The following is a 25,708-nucleotide window of genomic DNA, read 5'->3' on the forward strand; positions in this document are numbered from 1 at the left end:
GCATTTTCTCATGTGCATGTTGGCCATGTCCATGTCTTCCTCTGTGAGATTTCTCTTCATGTCTTTTGCCCATTTCATGATTGGATTGTTTGTTTCTTTGGTGTTGAGTTTAATAAGTTCTTTATAGATTTTGGAAACTAGCCCTTTATCTGATATGTCATTTGCAAATCTCTTCTCCCATTCTGTAGGTTGTCTTTTAGTTTTGTTGACTGTATCCTTTGCTGTGCAAAAGCTTCTTATCTTGATGAAGTCCCAATAGTTCATTTTTGCTTTTGTGTCTTTTGCCTTTGTGGATGTATCTTGCAAGAAGTTACTGTGGCCAAGTTCAAAAAGGGTGTTGCCTGTGTTCTCCTCTAGGATTTTGATGGAATCTTGTCTCACATTTAGATCTTTCATCCATTTTGAGTTTATCTTTGTGTATGGTGAAAGGGAGTGGTCCAGTTTCATTCTTCTGCATGTGGATGTCCAATTTTCCCAGCACCATTTATTGAAGAGACTGTCTTTCTTCCAATGGATAGTTTTTCCTCCTTTATCGAATATTAGATGACCGTACATTTCAGGGTCCACTTCTGGGTTCTCTATTCTGTTCCATTGATCTATGTGTCTGTTTTTGTGCCAGTACCACACTGTCTTGATGACCACAGCTTTGTAGTACAACCTGAAATCTGGCATTGTGATGCCCCCAGATATGGTTTTCTTTTTTAAAATTCCCCTGGCTATTCGGGGTCTTTTCTGATTCCACACAAATCTTAAAATAATTTGTTCTAACTCTCTGAAGAAAGTCCATGGTATTTTGATAGGGATTGCATTAAACGTATAAATTGCCCTGGGTAACATTGACATTTTTACAATATTAATTCTGCCAATCCATGAGCATGGAATATTTTTCCATCTCTTTGTGTCTTCCTCAATTTCTTTCAGAAGTGTTCTATAGTTTTTAGGGTATAGATCTTTTACCTCTTTGGTTAGGTTTATTCCTAGGTATCTTATGCTTTTGGGTGCAATTGTAAATGGGACTGACTCCTTAATTTCTCTTTCTTCAGTCTCATTGTTAGTGTATAGAAATGCCATTGATTTATGGGCATTGATTTTGTATCCTGCCACGCTACCAAATTGCTGTATGAGTTCTAGCAATCTTGGGGTGGAGTCTTTTGGGTTTTCTATGTAGAGTATCATGTCATCGGCGAAGAGGGAGAGTTTGACTTCTTCTTTGCCAATTTGAATGCCTTTAATGTCTTTTTGTTGTCTGATTGCTGAGGCGAGGACTTCCAGAACGATGTTGAACAGCAGTGGTGAGAGTGGACATCCCTGTCTTGTTCCTGATCTTAGGGGAAAGGCTCCCAGTGCTTCCCCATTGAGAATGATATTTGCTGTGGGCTTTTCGTAAATGGCTTTTAAGATGTCGAGGAAAGTTCCCTCTATCCCAACACTCTGAAGGGTTTTGATCAGGAATGGATGCTGTATTTTGTCAAATGCTTTCTCTGCATCTAATGAGAGTATCATATGGTTCTTGGTTTTTCTCTTGCTGATATGATGAATCACATTGATGGTTTTACGAGTGTTGAACCAGCCTTGTGTCCCAGGGATAAATCCTACTTGGTCATGGTGAATAATTTTCTTAATGTGTTGTTGGATCCTATTGGCTAGTATCTTGTTGAGAATTTTTGCATCCATGTTCATCAGGGATATTGGTCTGTAATTCTCCTTTTTGGTGGGGTCTTTGTCTGGTTTCGGAATTAAGGTGATGCTGGCCTCATAGAACGAATTTGGAAGTACTCCATCTCTTTCTATCTTTCCAAACAGCTTTAGTAGAATAGGTATGATTTCTTCTTTAAACGTTTGATAGAATTCCCCTGGGAAGCCATCTGGCCCTGGACTCTTGTGTCTTGGGAGGTTTTTGATGACTGCTTCAATTTCCTCCCTGGTTATTGGCCTGTTCAGGTTTTCTATTTCTTCCTGCTCCAGTTTTGGTAGTTTGTGGCTTTCCAGGAATGCGTCCATTTCTTCTAGATTGCCTAATTTATTGGCGTACAGCTGTTCATAATATGTTTTTAAAATCGTTTGTATTTCCTTGGTGTTGGTAGTGATCTCTCCTTTCTCATTCATGATTTTATTAATTTGAGTCTTCTCTCTCTTCTTTTTATTAAGGTTGGCTAATGGTTTATCTATCTTATTAATTCTTTCAAAGAACCAACTTCTGGTTCTGTTGATCTGTTCCACAGTTCTTTTGGTCTCGATATCATTGAGTTCTGCTCGAATTTTAATTAACTCTCTTCTTCTGCTGGGGGTGGGGTCTATTTGTTGCTTTTTCTCTAGTTCCTTTATGTGTAAGGTGAGCTTTTGAATTTGAGATCTTTCCAGTTTTTGAATGGATGCTTGTATTGCGATGTATTTCCCCCTCAGGACTGCTTTTGCTGCATCCCAAAGATTTTGAACGGTTGTATCTTCATTCTCATTAGTTTCCATGAATATTTTAAATTCTTCCTTAATTTCCTGGTTGACCTTTTCATCTTTTAGCAGGATGGTCCTTAACCTCCATGTGTTTGTGGTCCTTCCATACTTCTTGTTGTGATTAAGTTCTAATTTCAAGGCATTGTGGTCTGAGAATATACAAGGGACTATCCCGATCTTTTGGTATCGGTTCAGACCCGATTTGTGACCCAGTATGTGGTCTATTCTGGAGAAAGTTCCATGTGCACTTGAGAAGAATGTGTATTCAGTTGAGTTTGGATGTAAAGTTCTGTAGATATCTGTGAAATCCATCTGGTCCAGTGTATCATTTAAAGCTCTCGTTTCTTTGGAGATGTTGTGCTTAGAAGACCTATCCAGGGTAGAAAGAGCTAGATTGAAGTCACCAAGTATAAGTGTATTATTATCAAGGTATTTCTTGAGTTTGGTTATTAATTGGTTTAAATATTTGGCAGCTCCCACATTCGGGGCATATATATTGAGGATTGTTAAGTCCTCTTGTTGGATAGATCCTTTGAGTATGAGATAGTGTCCCTCTTCATCTCTCACTATAGTCTTTGGGGTAAATTTTAATTTATCTGATATAAGGATGGCAACCCCTGCTTTCTTTTGAGGACCATTTGAATGGTAAATGGTTCTCCAACCTTTTATTTTCAGGTTGTAGGTGTCCTTCTGTCTAAAATGAGTCTCTTGTAGACAGCAAATAGATGGGTCCTGCTTTTTTATCCAGTCTGAAACCCTGCGCCTTTTGATGGGGTCATTAAACCCGTTCACGTTCAGAGTTACTATTGATAGATATGAGTTTAGTGTCATCATATCTATTCAGTCCTTGTTTTTGTGGATTGTTCCACTGAACTTCTTCTTAAAGGGGAATTTTAAGAGTCCCCCTTAAAATTTCTTGCAGAGCTGGTTTGGAGGTTACAAATTCTTTCAGTTCCTGCCTGTCTTGGAAGCTCTTTATCTCTCCTTCCATTTTGAATGAAAGCCTTGCTGGGTAAAGTATTCTTGGTTGCATGTTCTTTTCATTTAGGACCCTGAATATATCCTGCCAGCCCTTTCTGGCCTGCCAGGTCTCTGTGGAGAGGTCTGCTGTTACCCTAATATTCCTCCCCATAAAAGTCAGGGACTTTTTTTCTCTTGCTGCTTTAAGGATCTTCTCCTTATCTTTGGAATTTGCAAGCTTCACTATTAAATGTCGAGGTGTCGAATGGTTTTTGTTGATTTTAGGGGGGGATCTCTCTATTTCCTGGATCTGAATGCCTGTTTCCCTTCCCAGATTAGGAAAGTTTTCAGCTAGGATTTGTTCAAATACATATTCTGGCCCTCTGTCCCTTTCGGCGCCCTCAGGAACCCCAATTAAACGTAGGTTTTTCTTCCTCAGGCTGTCATTTATTTCCCTTAATCTATCCTCATGATCTTTTAATTGCTTGTCTCTTTTTTCCTCAGTTTCCCTCTTTGCCATCAACTTGTCTTCTATGTCACTCACTCGTTCTTACACCTCGTTAACCCTCGTCGTTAGGGCTTCTAGCTTGGATTGCATCTCATTTAATTGATTTTTAATTTCTGCCTGATTGGATATAAATTCTGCAGTCATGAAGTCTCTTGAGTCCTTTATGGTTTTTTCTAGAGCCACCAGTAGCTGTATAATAGTGCTTCTGAATTGGCTTTCTGACATTGAATTGTAATCCAGATTTTGTAACTCTGTGGGAGAGTGGGCTGTTTCTGATTCTTTTTTTTGAGGTGAGGTTTTCCTTCTAGTCATTTTGCTCAGTGCAGAGTGGCCAAAAACAAGTTGTATTGGGAAAAGGAGAAAAAGAGAGAGAAGGAAAGAAAAGAGAAAAAGAAAAAAGAGAAAGAAGAAAAAAAAGGGGGGGAAAAGAGAAGAAAAAGAAAAAGAAAGAAAGGAGAAAAAAGAAAAAAAGGGGGGGTTGGGGTCGGGGAAGCAATCGGAAATCAAGAAGAAAGAAAAAAAAGCACAAAACAAAACAAAACAAAAAAAAAAACAAAAACAAAAACAAAAAACAAAAAAAACCACGGGGGAGTATCTTCCGATTCTGTGTAGTTTAAGTCCCTTGACTTCCCTTGGAACTGGTCCGTCTCGCTGGTCTTCTGGGGGAGGGGCCTGCTGTGCTGATTCTCAGGTGTTGGCACTTGGGGGAGCTGCTCTGCCCCTGCCTGGTGCAGGGCTCGGTGGGGGTTGTTCACCCCGTGAGGCCCCGGGAGGAAGCCACAGTGGCGGGGGCAGCTCTGGGACCCTGGAGTCAGCCCCCGCAGTAGCTCCGGGGCTCTCCGTCTGCAGGGCCTGGGGGCTCCCGGGCGGGGCCGCTGATCTGCTCAGTTCCAGGCAGGAGCGTCCTCGCTGTCCTGGGCCCTCCCGGCCTCTGCCTGCCCCGGGGTAGGCGGATCCTGGGCTGTGTCCCGGCGCCCTGTGCTCCGGGGCCTGCGCTGTTGGATTCGCGCTCCCGGCGGTGCAGCCCCCTCCGCGGAGCCGCCGCCCGAGCCCCTCCGAGCTGTTCCCGGAGCCGCGCCGCCCCCTCCGCGGAGCTTCTTCCTCTGCCCGAGCCGCCGCCTCTGTGCTGTTCCCGGAGCCCCGCAGCCCCCTCCGCGGAGCCGCCGCCCGAGCCCCTCCGAGCTGTTCCCGGAGCTGCGCCGCCCCCTCCGCGGAGCTTCTTCCTCCGCCCGAGCCGCCGCCGCCGAGCTGCTCCCGGAGCCCCGCAGCCCCCTCCGCGGAGCCGCCGCCCGAGCCCCTCCGAGCTGCTCCGGGTCCCGCCGAGCGCTGCAGCCCTTAGGGAGCTCGGCGCACTCTCCGGGGCGCAGTTCCTCTGTTACTGTCCCCGGGAGCCCGAGGGCATCCCCGCCTTTCTGGGGATCCTGCTCCAATTCCCGGGGAGCCCCTTTCCGCGGGAAGGTCGGTGCAGCTCCTGCTCCTCCGGGACGGGGCTCTCCTGTCCTGGGGACACTCGCCCCGGCCTCAGCCCGGCTCCTCGCGGGGCCCTCCCCCTCGGAGGCCTTTTGTGTCTTTATTTCTTCCCCCCCTTCCTACCTTGATAGAAGCGCGAACTCTTCTCACTGGAGCGTTCCAGCTGGTCTCTCTTTAAATCTCAGGCCGAATTCGTAGATTTTCAGGATGATTGGATGGTTTTCTAGGTAATTTGTTGAGGACAGGTGACCTGGAGACCCTGCTCTGCCACCATCTTGCCTGTTTCTCCCCCTGTGGTTATTTAAATGAATGTGTCCAAGAAATACAAATTGAAGTATTTTGGCAGTAAAGGGACAGTGGGTCTAGAATACACTCTGTTATGATTCTGGGGTTGAATCCAGACACAGAGAGGGGCAGAGACACAGGCAGAGGGAGAAGCAGGCTCCCTGCAGGGAGCCTGATGCAGACTTGACCCCAGGATCCCGGGTTCACGCCCTGAGCCAAAGGTACACACACAATGGCGGAGCCCCCCAGGCACCCCTAGATGCCTCCATTTCCACATTGAACATAAAGGGCACCCAACCTTCCCTCAAGTCTCAGAGAAAAAGACACCTCTGTGCCTCTTTGTCAACAATCCTGTCTCTCTTCAAGGAACTTTATTTTTTTTTTGTCCATCCAGGTGTAGGAAGCATTTTGAACATACAGAAGTTTCTCTATGTTAGCACATAGAGGATTTTTCTACAAAGATGATAGCTTGAAATAGCACATGCTATTCCCTGTTCCCGGACTGCCCATTCTTCTCTTTCTCTTCTATGAATCCCCTTACTTTTGGAGATCTAGCCCAGGAAGCCCATTCCCTGGTCACCCTCAGCCGTTAGGCATTTCCTGTGTTCCCACAGCCCTCTGTCCATTCCTGTGTAATGGAATACAGCTCTCTTCCCTGCTGTTTAAGTATCCTGCCTACCTCTGCCATTAAAGTCCTTGCATGGAGGCATTGGACAGTGGATAGGATTCTTATTCTGTATTGTGTGCAAATCATGGCTTGCCAGATTGTCGAGAGATTGTTTCTAGGCTTTGTGGACGCGGAAGGTCTATATGTATCTGAGAAGTTTGCTAAGTTGATCTATAGTGTCTCCACTGTTATGGAAATCATATAAAATTCCACGTGGTCAGTGACTAGATTCAGGAAGCTAAAATACTTTGCTTTTTCTGTTGCAGATTTATGTTGACGAAGTACCATTGCCATTTCCAGGACATGCACTGATCGCTGTTGCTGCAGCTGTAGTGCTGGGGGGATTAATTTTTATGACATTTATATTTCAAATACGTAACATCCACCCAGCTGATATGTGCCAAAAATTTATGAGAAGACACAAAGTGAACATATCAAATGCCACTGTCAGTCAGCTGGCTTATAGATGAAAACTGAATCATGAACAAATGATAATCACCATTTTCTCTTGGTTTACTGGTTTTATGAGACAGTTCCTCGAACACTATAATTAAATGTTAATATGAAAACAAGAGAAGCTACTACAGGATTACCATTACAACTCAAATTGCTATCCCTCAATATGTGTACCATTCTATTTTCTTATTCTAAATATGTGAAAAGTTTCTTATGTTAACACTTACATAGGAAATTTTCCTAGAGGAAAACCATAAACAAAACCATAAAATGATAACCATCTCTGTGTGGAATGAGCCTTCTGTATTCTTTAGCTTCTATTGACTGGAGCCTATTCTGTGGGATCAGAACATGTGAGCCTTGTTGTGTTCAAGAGAGAGTATGAGTAGAATGTGGTCCTGCCTGGGACAGGTAGGTGTGGAGGAGGCTTATCTGCAGGTGTGCTAGCAAGGCTTCATGGGAACTAAAGATGAAGCCATTTGGGTTTCTTGAAGCAACTTTAGCCCAGATTGTAGTGCCTGAAAAGGGGGAAATGTGACCTCCATTATGGGGGTGCTGGAAGAACCCTGTCCACTCAAGGTATTAGCTTACAAAGCTACAGATGGCATGTGGAATTGCAAATGATGTACCTCTGTGTGCTCCTTCAGAGCACCCATCCCCCCGAGAGTCAGAAGATTGGCAATACATCCAGAGATAAGAGCTGCGCTCTCTTGGAAAAGCTCATGAGGGGCAGCATATGCTTTGAGAGCATAAGAAGAAGCTAAGCAGCTTGTCCAGTGTTGTGCCCAAGATTACGGATCCGAGAAACCACCGAGGAGCCGACACCAATGCAAACACACAAGGGTTTATTTACAAGCTTGAGCTTGGGTCCAAGTGTACCCGACACAGTGGAGCAGGGACTTGGACCCCGAGGTGGGTTTCAGTTTAGTTTTATGGGCTGGTCTAGGGGACCTCCAGAAGGGGTGGAGGAATTTCTCAAGTTCTGTTTACATTCTGATATGGGACTTCCTGCCACTGGCTTGGGCTCTGTTCTCATTCTAATACGGGGCTTAACTGAAGTAAGGTAAAGTTCAGCTCTTATTCACATGGGTCTGAGATGGCTGTACTTGTGCTAACACTGAACTTAAGGTGGAATGGCCTTAATTTTCCCAGCCTCCACATCCAGAAGATCATGTTTTCCTGCTACACCAGGAGCCCAAAAAAGGCTACAAGGCAGTCTTGGTTTCTGAGTCAATGGAACCATTATTGTGTTCACTGGTGGAAGCACTACTACACTAGCTAGAGAGGCCATTTGATTGTCAGAGCCCAAAGTTGAGGGCACAGGAAGCAGAAATCTCTGTAGTGTTTTAGTAAGCAAAATCTTAAAAAAGAACCATTCACTCTCCATCCCTTGTCTCTCAAGGGATGGTGTTGTAGCTACAGGAAACCACCCCTGTACCCTGGGCATTATGGCATGGGACCCATATTCCAGCCAGCCACTGGGATTGCCAGTGTCCAAGGGGCCACTGTGCATGAACTTTCAGTAGACCTCCTTATCGTAAGACTGCCAGTTTCTGGGTCACAAAGTAACAATAATGTAGTGACTCCCAGAGCATCACTTGTTTTTGTGAAGTTGAGGATAGAGTCAGAGGCAAATTGTGAGGGATTCAAACACTTAGAGTCCATAAGCACCATAAAGATTATTGTCTCCCCATGTGGAATTAAAATTTTGACCAAATACAAACCTTCAACATATGTGGAAATGAAAATAACTTCTTTCTAGATTTTCTGATTGGAAAATTCTGAATAAATTCATCAGGGCTTTACTATTTTCAGGGCGGGGGGCAAGACTGCCCTATTCCTTGTGTTGGTGCATAAAGTTGGCAGAGATGAGAAAACCATGGCAGCAGGTGAGGTGTGCAGTACCCAGAGCTACCTTTTAAGTTTGCAAGTAGGATAAAATCTCAGATTCTTCCCAGAAATTGACACGAATGGGACTTAAATTTGTTCACAGATCTGCTGGGTCATGAGAAAAGAGTCACCAAATTTGTACTACAGCCTATAACAGATGAAATGCCACTCACAGGTGTCCCCTTCTTGAACCAAAATGCATTAGAGCAGAAGATTCTAAATGGTATGTGGGATGTGCTGCCTCACATTTCCAAAATGACTTACAGGTACTGTTTGTCCTTCTTTATGGCAGGGAATGACAGGGGCTCTGGCCTGTCTTTCACTTTAGATCAGGAGGCCCCCACAGGTTCCAGAAAACTGGATTATACCAAACTTTGCTAAAGTGTGTTCTTCTTGAGTTTGTTTGTTTGTTTTACTCCATCACACCTGTATCTTACCAAGATATCTTAAGAAGTTGCTCATACATGCTTCCTGGGTCCACAAAACATAATATTCTATAGCACGGTGAGGTGGTCACCTTGCTTCCTACCAAACTGGGGTACAGAGCCAGGGGCAGCAGAATAGTAAAGTCATATTTTTGGCCTGCCAGGGGCAGGACTGCACAGAGTGGTATGCCAAGTACCGGGGCCTTCACTGGTTGTCCCTACACCATGGTCACTGCACCAATTCTGCTGTCACTGTAATAACCATGCTGGATATGGTCATCCTCGGCGCCTCCCATCCCCATCAGTACCAGGGAACCACCTCTAACGGTGTCACTGCCCAGCCTCCTCTAATCCTACTCTACAGCTTGGGCTCCAAGGTAGGAGTATCCGGGTTGGAATGCTGCCTTTGCCACTTTCTAGCCATGTCATTTTGAGAAAACTCTTTCTCTGTGTCTCAATTTCTCTGTCAATATAATACTGTCACTCACTTCATTGGATTGCTTGGGATTTAAACGACTTAATACGCCAACTACTTAGAACAGAACACTTGGCCAGTGCTGTAGAAGCATGAGCCACGTATATGGAGGGTCAGGGAGCATGCTTTGAAAGATCCAAATACTTCTTTGATCAATCCACTCCTAGTGACAAAAAAAGGAGGTGGGGGAGAAGCTTCCAGGTGCCATAAGTCTGAATTCCTTTCCACTGCTTAGGTGCTATATGGCCTTTCAGTGTCCCCTGGGGAGCTGCACATATTGGGCCAGATTTGCATTAGTTAATCCAACCCCTGAGAGCCCCAGCTAGCAGCCTCAGCCAGCATCCTGAATACAGCAGCAAGACGACAACAAACAGAATCATCAGTACTGTGTTCTTCAGTCTTTGCTCAAACATTTCAAAACTCCTGGCCCAAACAAATTTCCCCAGAATTTGGACAATAACATGACCACTGACATTCTGGGATGTAACTCTCTTCTATTCAACACTTTCCTATTTATCTGGAGTCAGAATCCACCACAGTGGGGCACAGGATGGATTTTGAGATTTAGCCCTGCAAGAGCAGCCCATCAGGAAGCTGTAAAGGTTCCACTGAAGGAAGCATTTAGATGGGATTCAGTTGGCCGAGCACAGGAGTCAGATTTTATAGCAGCAGCAACACTCCGGTCTCAGCTCTCTGGCTCCTGACAACTAAAGTTGTGTTTCTTGCTCACTGGTCTGTGGATTGGCTGAGGTGGTTCGCCTCTAAGTAGGTCTGCCCTACATGTCTGCGGATCTGGAACACAGACAAGAGAGCAGGAGTCACCCAGCCAGCTCTTCTTATAGCCCAGGACCAGACACCAGAGACCACCTGAATCATGTGAACTACCTAAAGCTAGAAGTACACATTATATCAGCCTGAATTCCATTAGTCAGATCACATGGCCAAGCCCAAGACAGGCATGTCCACTACTTTCATCCTAAATAACAAGTTTTAAGATCCACCTCTTACCCAATTGCTTCTGTTTTCTATTGCTATGTAACCAACTCCTCCTCCTTCATGGTCTTGCCTGCTCCCTGCTGGTGCTGCCCCACTGGCTCTCAGCTGCCAACTCAAGAAACGCCCTGGATAGGGGCGGTGCCTTTTCAAGCTGTACACACTCTTACTGGAGGACCCAGCCATCCCACTCACACAGATCAGTCCAGGGGGACCCAGAGGAGGCGATAGCAGAGGGCCGTCGTGCCTCTGAATCCCCTGCCTGTCTAACTGGTCGAGGTCATGTGTACACCCTTATGGTGCCGTGCTGGCTCTCGGGTTGTACACTGATCTTGTGTGGAGGTGCAGGCTTTTCCGACTGAGCCACAACCAGATGCCCTGCAATATGTGTCCTTGAAAAACCAACGTGAGGTCTTCACCCATGACCTCTCTCCTGCTGAGCGGCCTTCTGCTCAGCTGACTTCCAAGTGGAGGAAATATCCATAATGCACGTAGTTTAGCCAACTGAGGAAGGATTCCTTTGAAAGAAAACCCTTCTTTTCAAGTGTCTGACATTCAGTCAATTTCCACCCCCTAGATGTCTGTCCAGCCTTCCAAGTCACCTGACTTTCTTGATTTCTCTCTTGTTGGTATCTCCTCAGTAGCTTTCATAGTGCTCAGGATGTATGATGTACAGGGAAGTTTTCATCCCGGGGTTGGTGGAAGCTGTGAAATGGGATCAAGGATTCATATAGGTGAGAAGAAGGCTGAGAGAGAAGCTAGGAAATGAAACCCTTAAAAGCTCATGGTCCAGGGATGGCTGGGTGGCTCAGTGGTTGAGCACCTGCCTTCGATCGAGTCGCGCATTGGCCTCCCTGTGGGGAGCCTCCTTCTACCTCTGCCTGTGTCTCTGCCTCTCTCATGAATAAATAAAATCTTTAAAAACAATGAAATAAATGGAAGCCCATGGTCCATTGGTGACACTGCTTAAGGTATTAAGAGTTCCCTTTAATCAGAGGAATTCTTGCTAGAGAGGCTCGTGCCCTCTACTGCCTGGATTGGAGGGTGAAGTTTTGGACAGGTCCCAAAAAGTGTTAAAGTGTAGTAGCACCTAGATAGGATGCTGTTTTGTCACCTCCAGGGTCTTATCCTCTGCCTCCACCCTTTGTTTTCCTATGACTGCCTAATGCTCACAGATGTCTATCTTTGATAGTGATTGCTTCTCCTTGTCCTCTGTGGTCCTTTTTGTTTGGTTGGTTTTCAAAACTTTTTATTGTGATTGATTTATTGGTTTTTAAGATTTGTAAAAATTCCCATATTCATGAGAAACAGAGAGAGATGGAGAGAGAGGCAGAGACCTAGGCAGAGTGAGAAGCAGACTCCCCACAAGGATCCTGATATGGGACTCTGGAATCACGTCTGGAGCTAAAGGGATAGAACCTCAACCACGGAGCCACCCAGGCATCCCAAAGCTTTTTATTTTTAAGTGTTCTCCAGACCCATCTGGCAGATGTGGTGCTGGCTGGTACTCAGGACCCTGCCAATCAAGAATCACATGGAGCCAGCCATGTGATTTCAGGTGCCCTTGAAAACCTGGACTAGAAAAACCACCCATGGATGCCTGGGTGGGCTCAGTGGTTGAGCATCTGCCTTCGGCCCAAGGTGTGATCCTGGAGTCCTAGGATCGAGTCCCGGGATCGAACCCCACATCGGGCTCCCTGCATGGAGCCTGCTATGTCTATGCTCTGTCTATGTCTCTGCTTCTCTCTCTTTGTGTCTCTCATGAATTAATGAATAAAATCCTTAAAAAAAAAGAAAAAAGAAAAAGAAACCAAATCAAACCAAAAGACACACATACAAAAAAAAGAAAAAAAAAAGGAAAAAGAAAGAAAAGAAGTTTCCTACTTGCCAAAGGAAGTTCTATGCCTTGTTTTCTCTTTCCTCTTAGTATCCTGGACCTGCTCATGATCAAAATGTACCTCTTTTCTAGTTGCCTCCCCCTCTCTCCCCGGGGGACTGTATGGATGTTCCAGAACTGGATTTATGTAGTGGATGCCTATTTTAACCCCCTTCCTCACCATGCTGCCCATCCCCCCACCCCCGTGTTTAGTATGGCTAAGGTCAGTGATGCAAAGCGGATGCTCTTATTGGCACACTTGCCTGCAAAGGCACAGATGTTCTCCACACCTGTTGGTATGTGCAGAGAGGGATTGTGTTTGCACTATTCTGTAGGTGTGTGTCAGTCACTCCCATCTGTCCTCCTGAGCTTTGTTCCTATGCTTGGAAGGACAGAAGAAAAACAGTGCATCCATTATTGTTCTAGGAGTCCGTCCTCGCCTGGTTTTGGTTCTACAGTCCCTCCCTGACCTCCTAATGTGTCTGAATCCTCCTGGGAGCTCTGCGCGGCAAGTCCAGCCCCCTTTCCGGGCGGCAGCGGGCACAGACAAGTTTTCCAAGGCTTCCCTGGGATGCCGAGGGTTCGCGCGGTGGATGGCCGGGTGCCCCCCGAGGCCCTCTGCCCTCCCCTGGCTGAGAGGCTAGATCCCAGGTGGGCTGGGAAGGAGGTCTCCCGGCCGGCGGTGAGCCCTCACAGCCTTGCCATCTGGATCTGTCTTTCATGCCTGTTGTTGGGCGCCAGCTGGCGGCCGCTTTTATATAGCGTGTCCCCCCCAGAGCCTGGGTGGCGCTGGCAAGGGATGGGATTTGGTTACAGTGTCCCGGACAAGTGCCAGGAGGCCGGTAGCTCGAGGGCGAGCATCCTGCTGTCGCGGGGGCATCGGCTCGCAATCCGCTCTAGGGAGATTAGACCTCCAGGTATAAGAGGGAGCAGCGCTATCGCCTCTGTCGCCTCCACCTCTCTCCCAGATAATGGTGTGGGGCCGCCTGGGTAGGTCGACCAGACCTGCCGGTGGCTCTTCCTCTGTCCTCCCGGACCGACTTGGGCCACTGTGGGGGAATGGGATGGGGTGTGTGGGGGTGTGTCCTGGTGCCCGGACTCTGACCATCCTGTGATTCCGCCCCGCTCTTTGGGCCTTCCGTGTCATATGGTTCTCTCCCATTGTCCCACCCAGTCCATGGGGACCAGTCTGAGCCTAGACGGGAAGCCCATGGATGATGCAATGGGCCTGGCCGTGGGAGCACGTGGGATCCTGGAGGTCGTAACCCATTTTCTCACCAAGTTTTCCTTGGTGGAAAACATACAAGGAGGCAGGTGGCATACGAGGAGGCCCCCCTGAGGAGGTGGGGCCCGGTCAGGGTGCAAATCCCGCTGAGGTCTGGCCATCAGGGATGTCTCTGCCTGTGCGCCCCCCCCCCTTCTCCTGGCCCAAACCATTTTGATGATTTTTCTAAGTCTCAATTCGGAGAGTCCTGGCAGACCAGCAGACCGGTGGACCAGTGGTGGAGGGGCCTGTGGTGTGGCGCCTGGCAGGGCCTCCCTCATGGGCCCCTTGCAGCGTGTTGGCCGTGGCCAGAACGGATAGGTGGCAGCCTGTAGCTTTGTTCCCCCACCCTACCTCCTCCCATTCCCCACTCCCCTGTCCAGGCACCTAGCGCGGCCTGGCTGGCCTGGCCGTAGGTTTACAGAACTTTGGGGTCACCCATCCATCTGGGGTCAGGAAAGTCGGCCTGTAGGGAGAGTCCTTTCTTCCCCAGACTCTGCCACCCAAGCCCCACTCCCAGTGGGGCGGGGTCGCTGGGCCAAGCCATGGTCCTCGCAGCCACCAGGAGGGGGCTGCCTGGTGGCCTTGGGCCATGCATGTGTGCCCCCGCATCTCCCATGTGGCGCAGGGCAGGTGGGAACCCCTTGGGTGCCTGTGGGGTTGTCTAAGCTCGTCCCCCACTCATGTGCATGGGGGTGGTGGCTGGATGCCTCCTTGTCCAACCCTTCTGAGCTTCTTGGTGTCTGGTCCCCTTGTGTCCCTACTGGCCAGGCAGAGACACCCTCAGGGGATGAGGGCCTCAGGGGATGTGTCGCGGGTCGGGGGGCTTTCCCCTCCACTCAAAACTTGTAGGACTCTTAGCAGTGAATCACTGGGGTCCCGCATGGATGAAGAATTCAGCTAGCTTTGAGAATTAATGTGAATTTCAGGACACATTGATCGTTGACACTTCCAATGCACTTGTGGCCCCAGGTTCCTCCCGGGGTACACCTGTCTGAGCGTCACTTGGCAATCAATCACCACCCCTGCAGGGTCTTATCGCCCCCTCCAGGGGTGGTGCAGCTGAGGGTTCTCTCATAGGCAGATCTGCAGGGTGCTCCGGCCACCTAAGAGCGTACAAGGTGGCCGCTTCCGTCCTCCTCCCCTGTCCATGCCCAGTCCCCACCACGTTCTCCCTGCTCCCTCCCTGCCTTGTCCCACTGGGCACGAGTATGGACTATGGGCGTGCGGGGGAGCACGGGGCGGGGGGCGGCACCGCTTGTGAGAAAGGGAGAGCGGCAAGAGCTCACGCCCACCGTGACGCCCACCGCAGTTCCCTCTGGGGGAGATTCCTCGAGCCCCACGACGCCTTGGGGTCCCCTGGGTTGTGCATTAGGGGAGTTGTGGTCCCGGGGCGCTGGTGGGTGGTGGTCCGTCGTGGTGTGCGCAGGTGGCCCGGGTCTGGAACGCTGTCTTGCTGCCACGTCCCCAGCAGCGGTGGCCTGGGTCGTCCAGGCCACGTCCCCACCCCCACCCCCCCCACGGCCCGGTCTGCCACCGCGCCTGGGGTCCATGCCACCCCTCCCCTCCCCGCTGGCCATCCCTGCCTTCGCCCCATGGGGCAGCTCGCACCCAGGCCGAGTTGTGCGCGGGACCGCGCCCAGAGGACTCGTGCCCGCTGCCCACTTTGCCCCCCTGGGTTGCGGCCACACCACGCTGCGAGCCCCAAGCCCGCAGTGTCCCGGGAAGAAGAGAGGTGTGCGGCAGAAGGCACCACCAGGCCGTAGCCTAGGGAGAAGGCTTCTGCGGGGAGCACGTGGGGGAACGGCGAGTGCGAGGAAGGAGAAAGTCGGGTGCCCTGTGCGTGGCGCGGCAGCGGGGCTGTTGCGGGCCAGCAGTCAGGGGCAACTGCGTTGCCCGATGCCCCCAGCGACCCAGCGCATGCCGGTGCCCCCTTTCCTCCTTTCCACGCGTGTGCCCTGCCGAGCCCATACTCACTCCCCTCCTTTTCCCCTTCCCGTCTCTTCCCCGACCCCAAGCCCAGCAGGGCCCCTGGGCTGCACTGCAGGCTCTTGCTCCCTTGCCTGGGGTGCTCCCTTGAGGCCTGTTGCCTCACTTTCCCCTCCTCTCCCAGCCTTGCGGTCCTGCACACCCTGCTCTGGGCACGCTCTACAGGAGGCAACCTCAGATCAGACATGGCAACCCGCTGAATTTAAGCATATTAGTCAGCAGAGGAAAAGAAACTAGGTAATTTGGTGGGGACAGGTGATTTGGGGACCCTACTCTTCTGCCATCTTGCCCCTCCTCCCAGAAGTGGACCCTGAACTTTAAGGTCAACTATTATTCGACAAAGGAGGAAAGACTATCCACTGGAAGAAAGACAGTCTCTTCAATAAATGGTGCTGGGAAAAGTGGACATCCACATGCAGAAGAATGAAACTAGACCACTCTCTTGCACCATACACAAAGAGAAACTCAAAATGGATGAAAGATCTAAATGTGAGACAAGATTCCATCAAAATCCTAGAGGAGAGCACAGGCAACACCCTTTTTTTTTTTTAAATTAATTTTTATTGGTGTTCAATTTACCAACATACAGAAAAACACCCAGTGCTCATCCCATCAAGTGTCCACCTCAGTGCCCGTCACCCATTCCCCTCCAACACCCGCCCTCCTCCCCTTCCACCACCCCTAGTTCGTTTCCCCGAGTTAGGAGTCTTTATGTTCTGTCTCCCTTCCTGATATTTCCCAACATTTCTTTTCCCTTCCTTTATATTCCCTTTCACTATTATTTATATTCCCCAAATGAATGAGAACATACACTGTTTGTCCTTCTCCGATTGACTTATTTCACTCAGCATAATACCCTCCAGTTCCATCCACGTTGAAGAAAATGGTGGGTATTTGTCGTTTCTAATTGCTGAGTAATATTCCAGGCAACACCCTTTTTGAACTTGGCCACAGTAACTTCTTGCAAGATACATCCACGAAGGCAAAAGAAACAAAAGCAAAAATGAACTATTGGGACTTCATCAAGATAAGAAGCTTTTGCACAGCAAAGGATACAGTCAACAAAACTCAAAGACAACCTACAGAATGGGAGAAGATATTTGCAAATGACATATCAGATAAAGGGCTAGTTTCCAAGATCTATAAAGAACTTATTAAACTCAATGCCAAAGAAACAAACAATCCAATAATGAAATGGTCAAAATACATGAAGAGAAATCTCATAGAGGAAGACATAGACATGGCCAACACGCACATGAGAAAAATGCTCTGCATCACTGGCCATCAGGGAAATACAAATCAAAACCACAATGAGATACCACCTCACACCAGTGAGAATGGGGAAAATTAACAAGACAGGAAACCACAAATGTTGGAGAGGATGCGGAGAAAAGGGAACACTCTTGCCCTGTTGGTGGGAATGTGAACTGGTGCAGCCACTCTGGAAAACTGTGTGGAGGTTCCTCAAAGAACTAAAAACAGACCTGCCCTACAACCCAGCAATTGCACTACTGGGGATTTACCCCAAAGATTCAGATGCAATGAAACGCCGGGACACCTGCACCCCGATGTTTCTAGCAGCAATGTCCACAATAGCCAAACTGTGGAAGGAGCCTCGGTGTCCATCGAAAGATGAATGGATAAAGAAGATGTGGTCTATGTATACAATGGGATATTCCTCAGCCATTAGAAACGACAAATACCCACCATTTGCTTCAACGTGGATGGAACTGGAGGGTATTATGCTGAGCGCAGTAAGTCAGTCGGAGAAGGACAAACAGTGTATGTTCTCATTCATTTGGGGAATATAAATAATAGTGAAAGGGAATAGAAGGGAAGGGAGAAGTGTGTGGGAAATGTCAGGAAGGGAGACAGAACATGAAGACTCCTAACTCTGGGAAAGGAACTAGGGGTGATGGAAGGGAAGGAGGGCGGGGGGTGGGGGTGACTAGGTGGCGGGCACTGAGGGGGGCACTTGACGGGATGAGCACTGGGTGTTATTCTGTATGTTGGCAAAATTGAACACCAATAAAAAATAAATTTATTATTAAAAAAAAAGGCAAAGAAACTAAGCGGGATTCCCTCAGTAACGGGGAGTGAACGGGAAGAGCGCAGCGCCCATCCCCGCCCCGTAGTGGGGCGCGGGACCTGGGGCGCACGGAAGACCCACCCCGGCGCCGCTCGCGGGGGCCCAAGTGCTTCTGACCTGGGCGCAGCCTGGGACGGAGTGAGGCCGGGAGCGGCCCCCGCGCACCGCCCGGGTCTTCGCGGCGGGTTGCTCGGGAATGCAGCCCAAAGCGGATGGTAAACTCCATCTAAGGCTAAATACCGGCACAAGAGTCAAGTACCATAAGGGGAAGTGGAAAACTTTGAAGGGAGTTCAAGAGGGCATGAAAGCATTAGAAGGTAAACAGGCGGGGTCCGCGCAGTGGGCGTGAAGGATTCAGCCCGTGGTGGGTCCGCCGAGCGGGAGGTCTGGCGGTTCTTTCCCGCTCCCGTTCCTCCGGAACCCTCCTCCTCTCCTCTGTTCCCGGTCGTCCCTCCTCCCCAGAGGTAGGCGGGCAGGGCTGGGGGTGGGGTCAGCGGGGGACTGCCCACCTGACAGCGACCTGTGGCCACCTGGCGCATTTCCATCACCGACTGGCCCCAGGACTGCTGGGGAGGAGGGGCGGGGCGGGACTGGGCGGGGGGGGGGGGGCTCGGCCCCCCCCCCCCACTGGGTAACAGCTCCCAGCAGCCGGCAGCTGTGCTCGCCAATCCCGCGGCAAGGGAGCAGACCATCTCCGTGCTCTTCTCCTTCCCCGCGCCCACCCCTGCAGTGTCCCCTAAGAGGGGACCCCCCGGGGGGCACGTCGGTTTTGCTGGGGCCAGGTCGCTCCTCCCATGGCGCGACTGCTCCCCCACCACCCCTGCCCCCAGAGACGGGGCGCGGGTGGGGGCGCGCGGACTGTCCCCAGTGTGCCACCAGTGGGTCGCGCCGTGGGGCCTGGGGGTTTCCAGGCACCATGCCCTGACCGAAGCACAGCGAACCATCTAGTAGCTGGTTCCCTCTGAAGTTTCCCTCCATATAGCTGGTGCTCTCGACATGAACCCACGCAGTTTTAGCTGATAAAGCGAAAGATTAGAGGTCTTGGGGCGGAAAGATCTCAACCTATTCTCAAGCTTTAAATGAGTAAGAAGCCCGGCTCGCTGGCGTGGAGGCGGCAGGGAATGCGGATGCCTAGTGGCCACTTTTGGTACGCAGAACTGGCGCTGGGAGGAACCAGGCACTGGGTCAAGGTGCCTGATGCCAATGCTCATCAGACCCCAGAAAAGGTGTTGGATGACACAGGCAGCAGGATAGTTAGTGGTCATGGAAGTCGGAATCCGATAAGGAGTGTGTACTCACCTGCTGAATCAACTAGCCCTGAAAATGGAAGGCGCTGGAGTCTCGAGCCCATACCTGGCTGTCGCTGGCAGTCGGTGACATGCGTGGGAGGGACAGGAGTGGGCGGGGGGGCGCCATGGTTCCCCCCACCGCGCAGACACTAGGACGGCCGCTGCAGCGAGCCTTGAAGCCTAGGGCGCGGGCCGGGTGGAGCCGCCGCAGGTGCAGATCTTGGTGGTGGTAGCAAATATTCAAACGAGAACTTTGAAGGCCGAAGTGGAGAAGGGTTCCGTGGGCCAGTCGGTCCTGAGAGATGGGCGAGCGCCTCCGAAGGGACGGCGATGGCCTCCGTTGCCCCCGACCAATTGGAAGGGAGTCGGGTTCAGATCCCCGAGTCCGGCGTGGCGCGGCGGGGAAGGGCGCGGAGAGGCGTCCAGCGCGGTAACCAACCGATCCTGGGAGGCCGGCAGGAGCCCGGGGAGACTTCTCTTTCCTTTCCTTTGTGAAGGGCAGGGCGCCGGAATGGGTTCGCCCGAGAGGGGCCCGCGCCTTGGAAAGCGTCGCGGTTCCAGCAGTGCCCAGTGAGCTCTCGCTGGCCCTTGAAAATCCAGGGGAGAAGGCGCAGATCTCGCGCAGGCCGTACCCATGTCCACAGCAGGTCTCCAAGGGGAACAGCCTGAGCCATGTTGGAACAATGTAGGTGAGGAAGTCGGCAAGCCGGATCCCTAAGTAACTTCGGGATAAGGATTGGCCCTAAGGGCTGGGTCGGTCGGGCTGGGGCGCAAAGCCCAGCTGGGTGTGCACCGCGGCTGGACGAGGCTCTGCCACGCCCACACCCACCCTGCCTGGGACACCCCTGCCGAGCCCGCCCCCATGGCCCTCTGCCCCATCCTGCCCGTCTCCCCTAACTCGCCTCTCTACGCTTCCCCTCCCAGGGTGGGGGCAGGGGGAGGTGGGATGGAGGGGAGACCCCCACAGGGACCCACCGGAGCCCACAGGGGCCCAGGCCTCTGGGGGACCAGCGGTGGCAGCAGCAACACTGGACGCAAGTGGGGCCCTTCCCATAGATTGTCCCAGCTGTGCTGGGTGTCCTGGGCACACCCAGGGAGCCCAGCAGGCCTCACCACACACCTGTGGGGCAGGCGCAGGCGACGACGGGAGTCCCCGTCCCTGTCTTCCCCCACCCCCGCCCCCCCTTGCTGCTGAGGTGGTCGGCCTGCCGGTCCCCCCACCGGGTCCACCCCCAGGCCACGGTTGTGCATGTCGCCTCGCCTCAGCTGGCGCCTAGCAGCCGACTTAGAACTGGTGCGGACCAGGGGAGTACGACAGCTTAATTGAAACAGCATCGCGAAGGCCCGCGGTGGGTGTTGACACGATGTGATTTCTGCCCAGTGCTCTGAATGTCAAAGTGAAGAAATTGAATGAAGCGCGGGTAAGGGGATCCCTGGGTGGTGCAACGGTTTAGCGCCTGCCTTTGGCTCAGGGCGCGATCCTGGAGTCCCGGGATGGAGTCCCATGTCAGGCCCCCGGTGCATGGAGCCTGCTTCTCCCTCCTCCTGTGTCTCTGCTTCTCTCTCTCTCTATCATAAATAAATAAATCTTAAAAAAAAAAGCGCGGGTAAATGACAGGAGTAAATATGACTCTTAAGGCAGCCAAATGCCTTGTAATCTAATAAGTGATGCCAGGAATGGATACACAAGATTCCCACTGTCCCTACCTACTATCTGGCGAAATCACAACCAAGGGAACAGACCTGGCAGAATCAGCAGGGAAAGAAGACTCTAGTTTGACTCTAGTTTGGCATGGTGAAGAGACATGAGAGGTGTAGAATAAGTGGGAGGCCCCCAGCACCCATCTGTCCCTGCAAGGGGACTGGACGATGTCTGCCAGCCTTGTAGGACTCCATTGAAATACCACTACTCTTATTGTTTTTTTGCTGACCCCGTGAGGCAGGGCTGCAAGCCCCCAAGGGGCTCTCAGTTCTGGCGCCAAGAGCCTGTTCATGCCGGCTGGGTGCAACCCGCTCCGGGGACAGTACCAGGTGGGGAGTTTGCCTGGGGCGGTACACCTGTCAAACGGTAACGCAGGTGTCCTAAGGCGAGCTCAGGGAGGACAGAAACCTCCCGTGGAGCAGAAGGGCAAAAGCTCACTTGATCTTGATTTCCAAGACAAATACAGACCATGAAAGCAGGGCCTGACGATCCTTCTGACCTTGTGAGTTTTAAGAGGAGGTGTCAGAAAAGTTACCACAGGGATAACTGGCTTGTGGCAGCCAAGCCAGTCGCTTTTTGATCCTTTGATGTCGGCTCTTCCTATCATTGTGAAGCAGAATTCACCAAGCGTTGGATTGTTCACCCACTAATGGGGAACGTGAGCTGGGTTTAGACCGTGGTGAGACAGGTTAGTTTTACCCTACTGATGATGTGTTGTTGCCATGGTAATCGTGCTCAGTACGAGAGGAACCGCAGGTTCAGACATTTGGTGTATGTGCTTGGCTGAGGAGCCAGTGGGGTGAAGCTACCATCTGTGGGATTAGGACTGTGAATGCCTCTAAGTCAGAATCCCGCCCAGGCAGAATGATAAGGCAGCACAATGGGGCCTCGGTTGGCCTCGGATTGCTGGTCCCTGACATCCCTGCCAGCCGGCCGCAGTGAGCACCCGGCATAGCATGGCATGCCCAGCCCTGCACCAGGACCTGGATCCGGTGCAGAGAGCCCCATGTCCTGGGAAACAGGGTGCAGCTGAAAGGAGGCCACCCTGTTGCCTGTCACACAATGCACATTCATGGGGAACCTGGTGCTAAACTGTTCGTAGATGACCTGCTTCTGGGCTAGGGTTTCATAGGTAGCAGAGCAGCTCCCTCGCCTGTGATCTATTGAAAGTCAGTCCTCGACACAAGGGTTTGTCTACCCTACAGTCTTCCTGCCGCAAAAGGAGATAGGTTGCGGTGTGGCTCTTGCAGCCTGCCCATCCGTTGCTCCATCCTTCTTCTCACGGGTCCACTTGCCAGTCAGTCCTCTGCACCTCCACCACTCTGCACGTCGGGGTGGTCACCAGGTCTGGCGAGAGCACCCCACTTGGCTGGGGCCAGCCAGCTGGTGAGGGCAAGGAGGTTCCTGGCCCGGCCCTGAGGCCTGGGGGGAGGCTGGGTCCCTGGGAATGGCAAAGGGGGTGTGCACCCACAGCTTGGTGTCCAGTGCATCTGGTTGGCCGGCATGCTGACCTTCTCACACCCCGCTGGGGCACTTAGGTTGGGACAGGGAAGGGGGAGAGCTGGTGGGCCTTGGCTGATAGGCACCTTCATGTCATGGGGGCAACCTCGTGGCCCCTTTCTCAGAGGGGACGTTGAGGCTGGAGGGCATACATGCCCTTGCGCCCTTTTCCTCCCTCCCAATTGATCCTGTCGAAGTGTCCCATGCGCGTTTCCTGGGCGGCCCATGGATGTTGCAGCAGTGGCTGCATCCTCGGCAGGGGCCCTGAGTCTCTGGGCCAGCCAGGTGGACCAGCCGCCCGGGTCTCCCACGCCGCCACCCCCCCCCCCCCCCGCGGCTCCTGCTTAATCAGGTGACCTGTGCCCCTGAGTTGCCTCCCCTCCCCACGACCAGCAGCTGTTTCCTTGCCACTGCCCTGCCAGAGGTCCTCACACTTGTAACTTGTGCTATTTATGCCATTGGGACTGGAGTCTGATAGCCCATAGCACAGGCCCACTGACTCCACACCCCAGCTGACCCCGATTGAGCCTATTTTACCCCCTCTTTTTGTTTTATGACATATTTTATATTCGTGAGAGACTAGAGCGAGTCAGAAACATAGGCACAGGGAGAAACGGGCTCCTCGCAGGGAGCCTGCTGCGGAACCCGATCCCTGGACCAGGAAGACACTCTGAACTGAAGGCAGACACCCAACCACTGAGCAGCCCAGTTGTCCCTAGTCCACCCCTTCTACTCCCCATTGCCAAACATGGTCTTGTGTGTTTCTCACACATGACGTCTTGTTCTTTTTTATTATTATTATTTATTTCATTATTTTAAAGATTTTATTTATTTACTTAGAGAGAGGCAAAAAACATATGCAGAGAGAGAAGCAGGCTCCATGCATGAAGCGAGATGTGGGACTCAATCCTGGAACTTAAGGCTCATGCCCTGGGCTGAAGGGAGGCACTCAACCAAGGAGCCACTCAGGCATCTCCACATTTTTTTTTTAAGATTATTTATTTATGAGAGGCAGAGAAGGCAGCAGAGACATAAGGAGAGGGAGAAGCAGGCTCCTCACAGGGAGTTTGATGTGGGGCTCGATCCCAGATCCTGGGATCATGCCCTGAGCCAAAGGCATACCCCAACCGCAGAGCCACCCAAGCATCCCTAGTACACTCCTCTTACTCCCCATTGCCACCCACAGTCTTGCATATTCTTTTTCCTCCCACACACGACCTTGTGCTCTACTTTTTTTTTTTAAAGACTTTATTTATTTATTCATGAGAGACACACACACACACAGAGGCAGAGACACAGGCAGAGGGAGAAGCAGGCTCCATGCAGGGAGCCCAAGGTGGGACTCGATCCTGGGTCTCCAGGATCACACCCTGGGCTGAAGGCAGGCGCTAAACCGCTGAGCCACCCAGCCTACCCTTGTGCTCTACTTCTATCTCTAGACACACCCTAAGATCCTAGTCTAGGGAATAGGCCAAGATGGGAAGTGATTCCCACTGACTCTTCTTGTGTTGAGGACTGTCCTTTTTGGCTGTAGAGGTGACGGTGAAACAAAGGGTCTCTCTCCACACATGGTGCCAGGTCCTTGGGAGATGACACAGGAAAGACGGATTTCGGTTTGCAGAGCTTTCTACATCTATTTGGGAACAGCTCCCACCGTCCGATGTTCTGGGTCTTTGGGGGTGAGGGCTGCAGGACACCTCAGATGACATTTCCAAGTGCGCCCATTCCTGGGGCTGGAACTGGAACCAGGACCGGTGCAGCCTGGGTGGTTTGGAAGGCACCAGCAATGGGTTGGGTGGGGGTGTGCACCCTAGTGGTGCAGATGTCCCCGTCCCAGGGAGAAGGAGGTAAACATCCCCAAGGCCCCTCTTTGGCGCTGGTCCTGAGTCAGGAAACATCACTGACCCACGTGGATCTGGAGCAGGCTGCGTCCCAGCAGCCCTGGGATCCCATATTCCTCACACCTGGAGTCACCGGATTGCCAGTTTTCCCGCCCTTCCTGCCTGTATACCCAACTATCTCTACATCCAACTTGCAACTCTATGTGAAGTTGGGAGCTTTAGCTCTCTGGGTCTTGTGAGAACCCGAACATGGAAAGATGTTGGTCATACAATACCACTTTCAATCAAGCATCTGTGAAATGACTGCCTAGGAAGGAAATTCTCAGCCTCGAATGTTTCTGGGCCCTGCTCCCTTGGCTTTCACGCTGACCCGGGTCCAAATGGCTGGGAAAACCCTCAGCAGAACGGCTCTATTTCTGTCCCTCTGAACACACACTGCCTGTCTGCCTCCCATAAAATTAAAGAAACAGGGATGCCTGGGTCTCCTGGTATTAAGTATCTGCCTTGGGGTCAGGTCGTGATCCTGGGGTCCTGGGGCCCGTCTACCGCATTGGGCTCCCTGCGGGCAGCCTGCTTCTCCTTCTGCCTCTGTCACTGCCTGTCTCTGTGAGTCTCTCATGAATAAAGACAATTTATAAAAAATAAACGAAGGAATGATAAATTAAAACGAATGAAAAAAAGAAAGAATGAATATATACCTAAGCAAGCAAGCAAGCAAGCAAATAAACAAATAAAATCGATCAAGGGTTGCCTGGCTCCTGGGCAGCTCTGTCGTGGAGTGTGGGACTCTTGATCTCAGCGCTGCGAGGCTGAACTATCCCCTCCTCTCCCGGGACCCTGGGCAGTATCGGCCGTGTTTTCCCCTCCTTTCCCAGGTCACAGGGCAGTGTAGGCAGCGTTGTCACCTCCTCCACAGACACCAGGCAGTGTCAGCCATGCTGGTCTCTACTCTCACAGGACCCAGGGCATTGTCAGCCCCACTGTCCACTCCTCTCCCAGGACACTTGGCAGTGTTGGCCACACTGTCCATTACTCTCACAGGACACTGCGCACTCTCAGCTGAGCTGTCTGATCCACACACAGGACCCTGGGAAGTGTCCGCGGCACTGTCCTCTCCTCTCTCAGGACACTGTGAAGCGTCAGCCATGCTGTCCCCACCGCTCTGAGGACACTGTGCAGTGTCGGCCGTGCTGTCCCCTCCTCTCTCAGGACACTGTGTAGTGTTGGACGTGTTGTCCCCTCCTCTCCCAGTTCACCAGGCAGTGTCGCCCACACTGTCCCCTAGTCTCATAGGACAATGAGCAGTGTCACCTGTGTTGTCACCTACTCTAACAGGACCCTGGGCAGTGTTGGCCCAGCTGTCCCCTCCTCGTCCAGGGCACTAGGCAGTATTGGCTGTGCTGTCACCTACCATCCCTGGACATCGGAGAGTGTTAGCCGTGGTGTCCTGTCCTCTCCAGAGACATTGGGCAGTATCAGCCACACTGTCCCCAATCCTCCCAGGACACAGTGCAGTGTCAGCTGTGTGGTCCCACTCCTACCAGGACACTGGGCAGTGTTGGCTGTGCTGATCCCACT

At 51.4% G+C, this 25,708-nt stretch overlaps 1 protein-coding gene and 1 pseudogene across 1 annotated transcript in view; one reads left to right on the forward strand and one right to left on the reverse strand.

Annotated features, from left to right (window-relative positions):
- CATSPERB (cation channel sperm associated auxiliary subunit beta) overlaps positions 1-6,811 on the forward strand; it is a 148,583-nt gene extending 141,772 nt beyond the window's left edge. The window contains exon 26 of the mRNA XM_041760294.1: positions 6,608-6,811. Within this exon, the coding sequence (XP_041616228.1) occupies positions 6,608-6,811 (204 nt within the window). The remainder of the gene's footprint in view (positions 1-6,607) is intronic.
- Positions 6,812-20,745: 13,934 nt separating this feature from the next.
- LOC121492596 lies at positions 20,746-25,277 on the reverse strand (annotated as a pseudogene).
- Between the last annotated feature and the right edge of the window lie 431 nt (positions 25,278-25,708).

Source organism: Vulpes lagopus, chromosome 6 (assembly GCF_018345385.1).
Source record: "Vulpes lagopus strain Blue_001 chromosome 6, ASM1834538v1, whole genome shotgun sequence".
Classification (NCBI taxonomy): Eukaryota; Metazoa; Chordata; class Mammalia; order Carnivora; family Canidae; genus Vulpes; species Vulpes lagopus.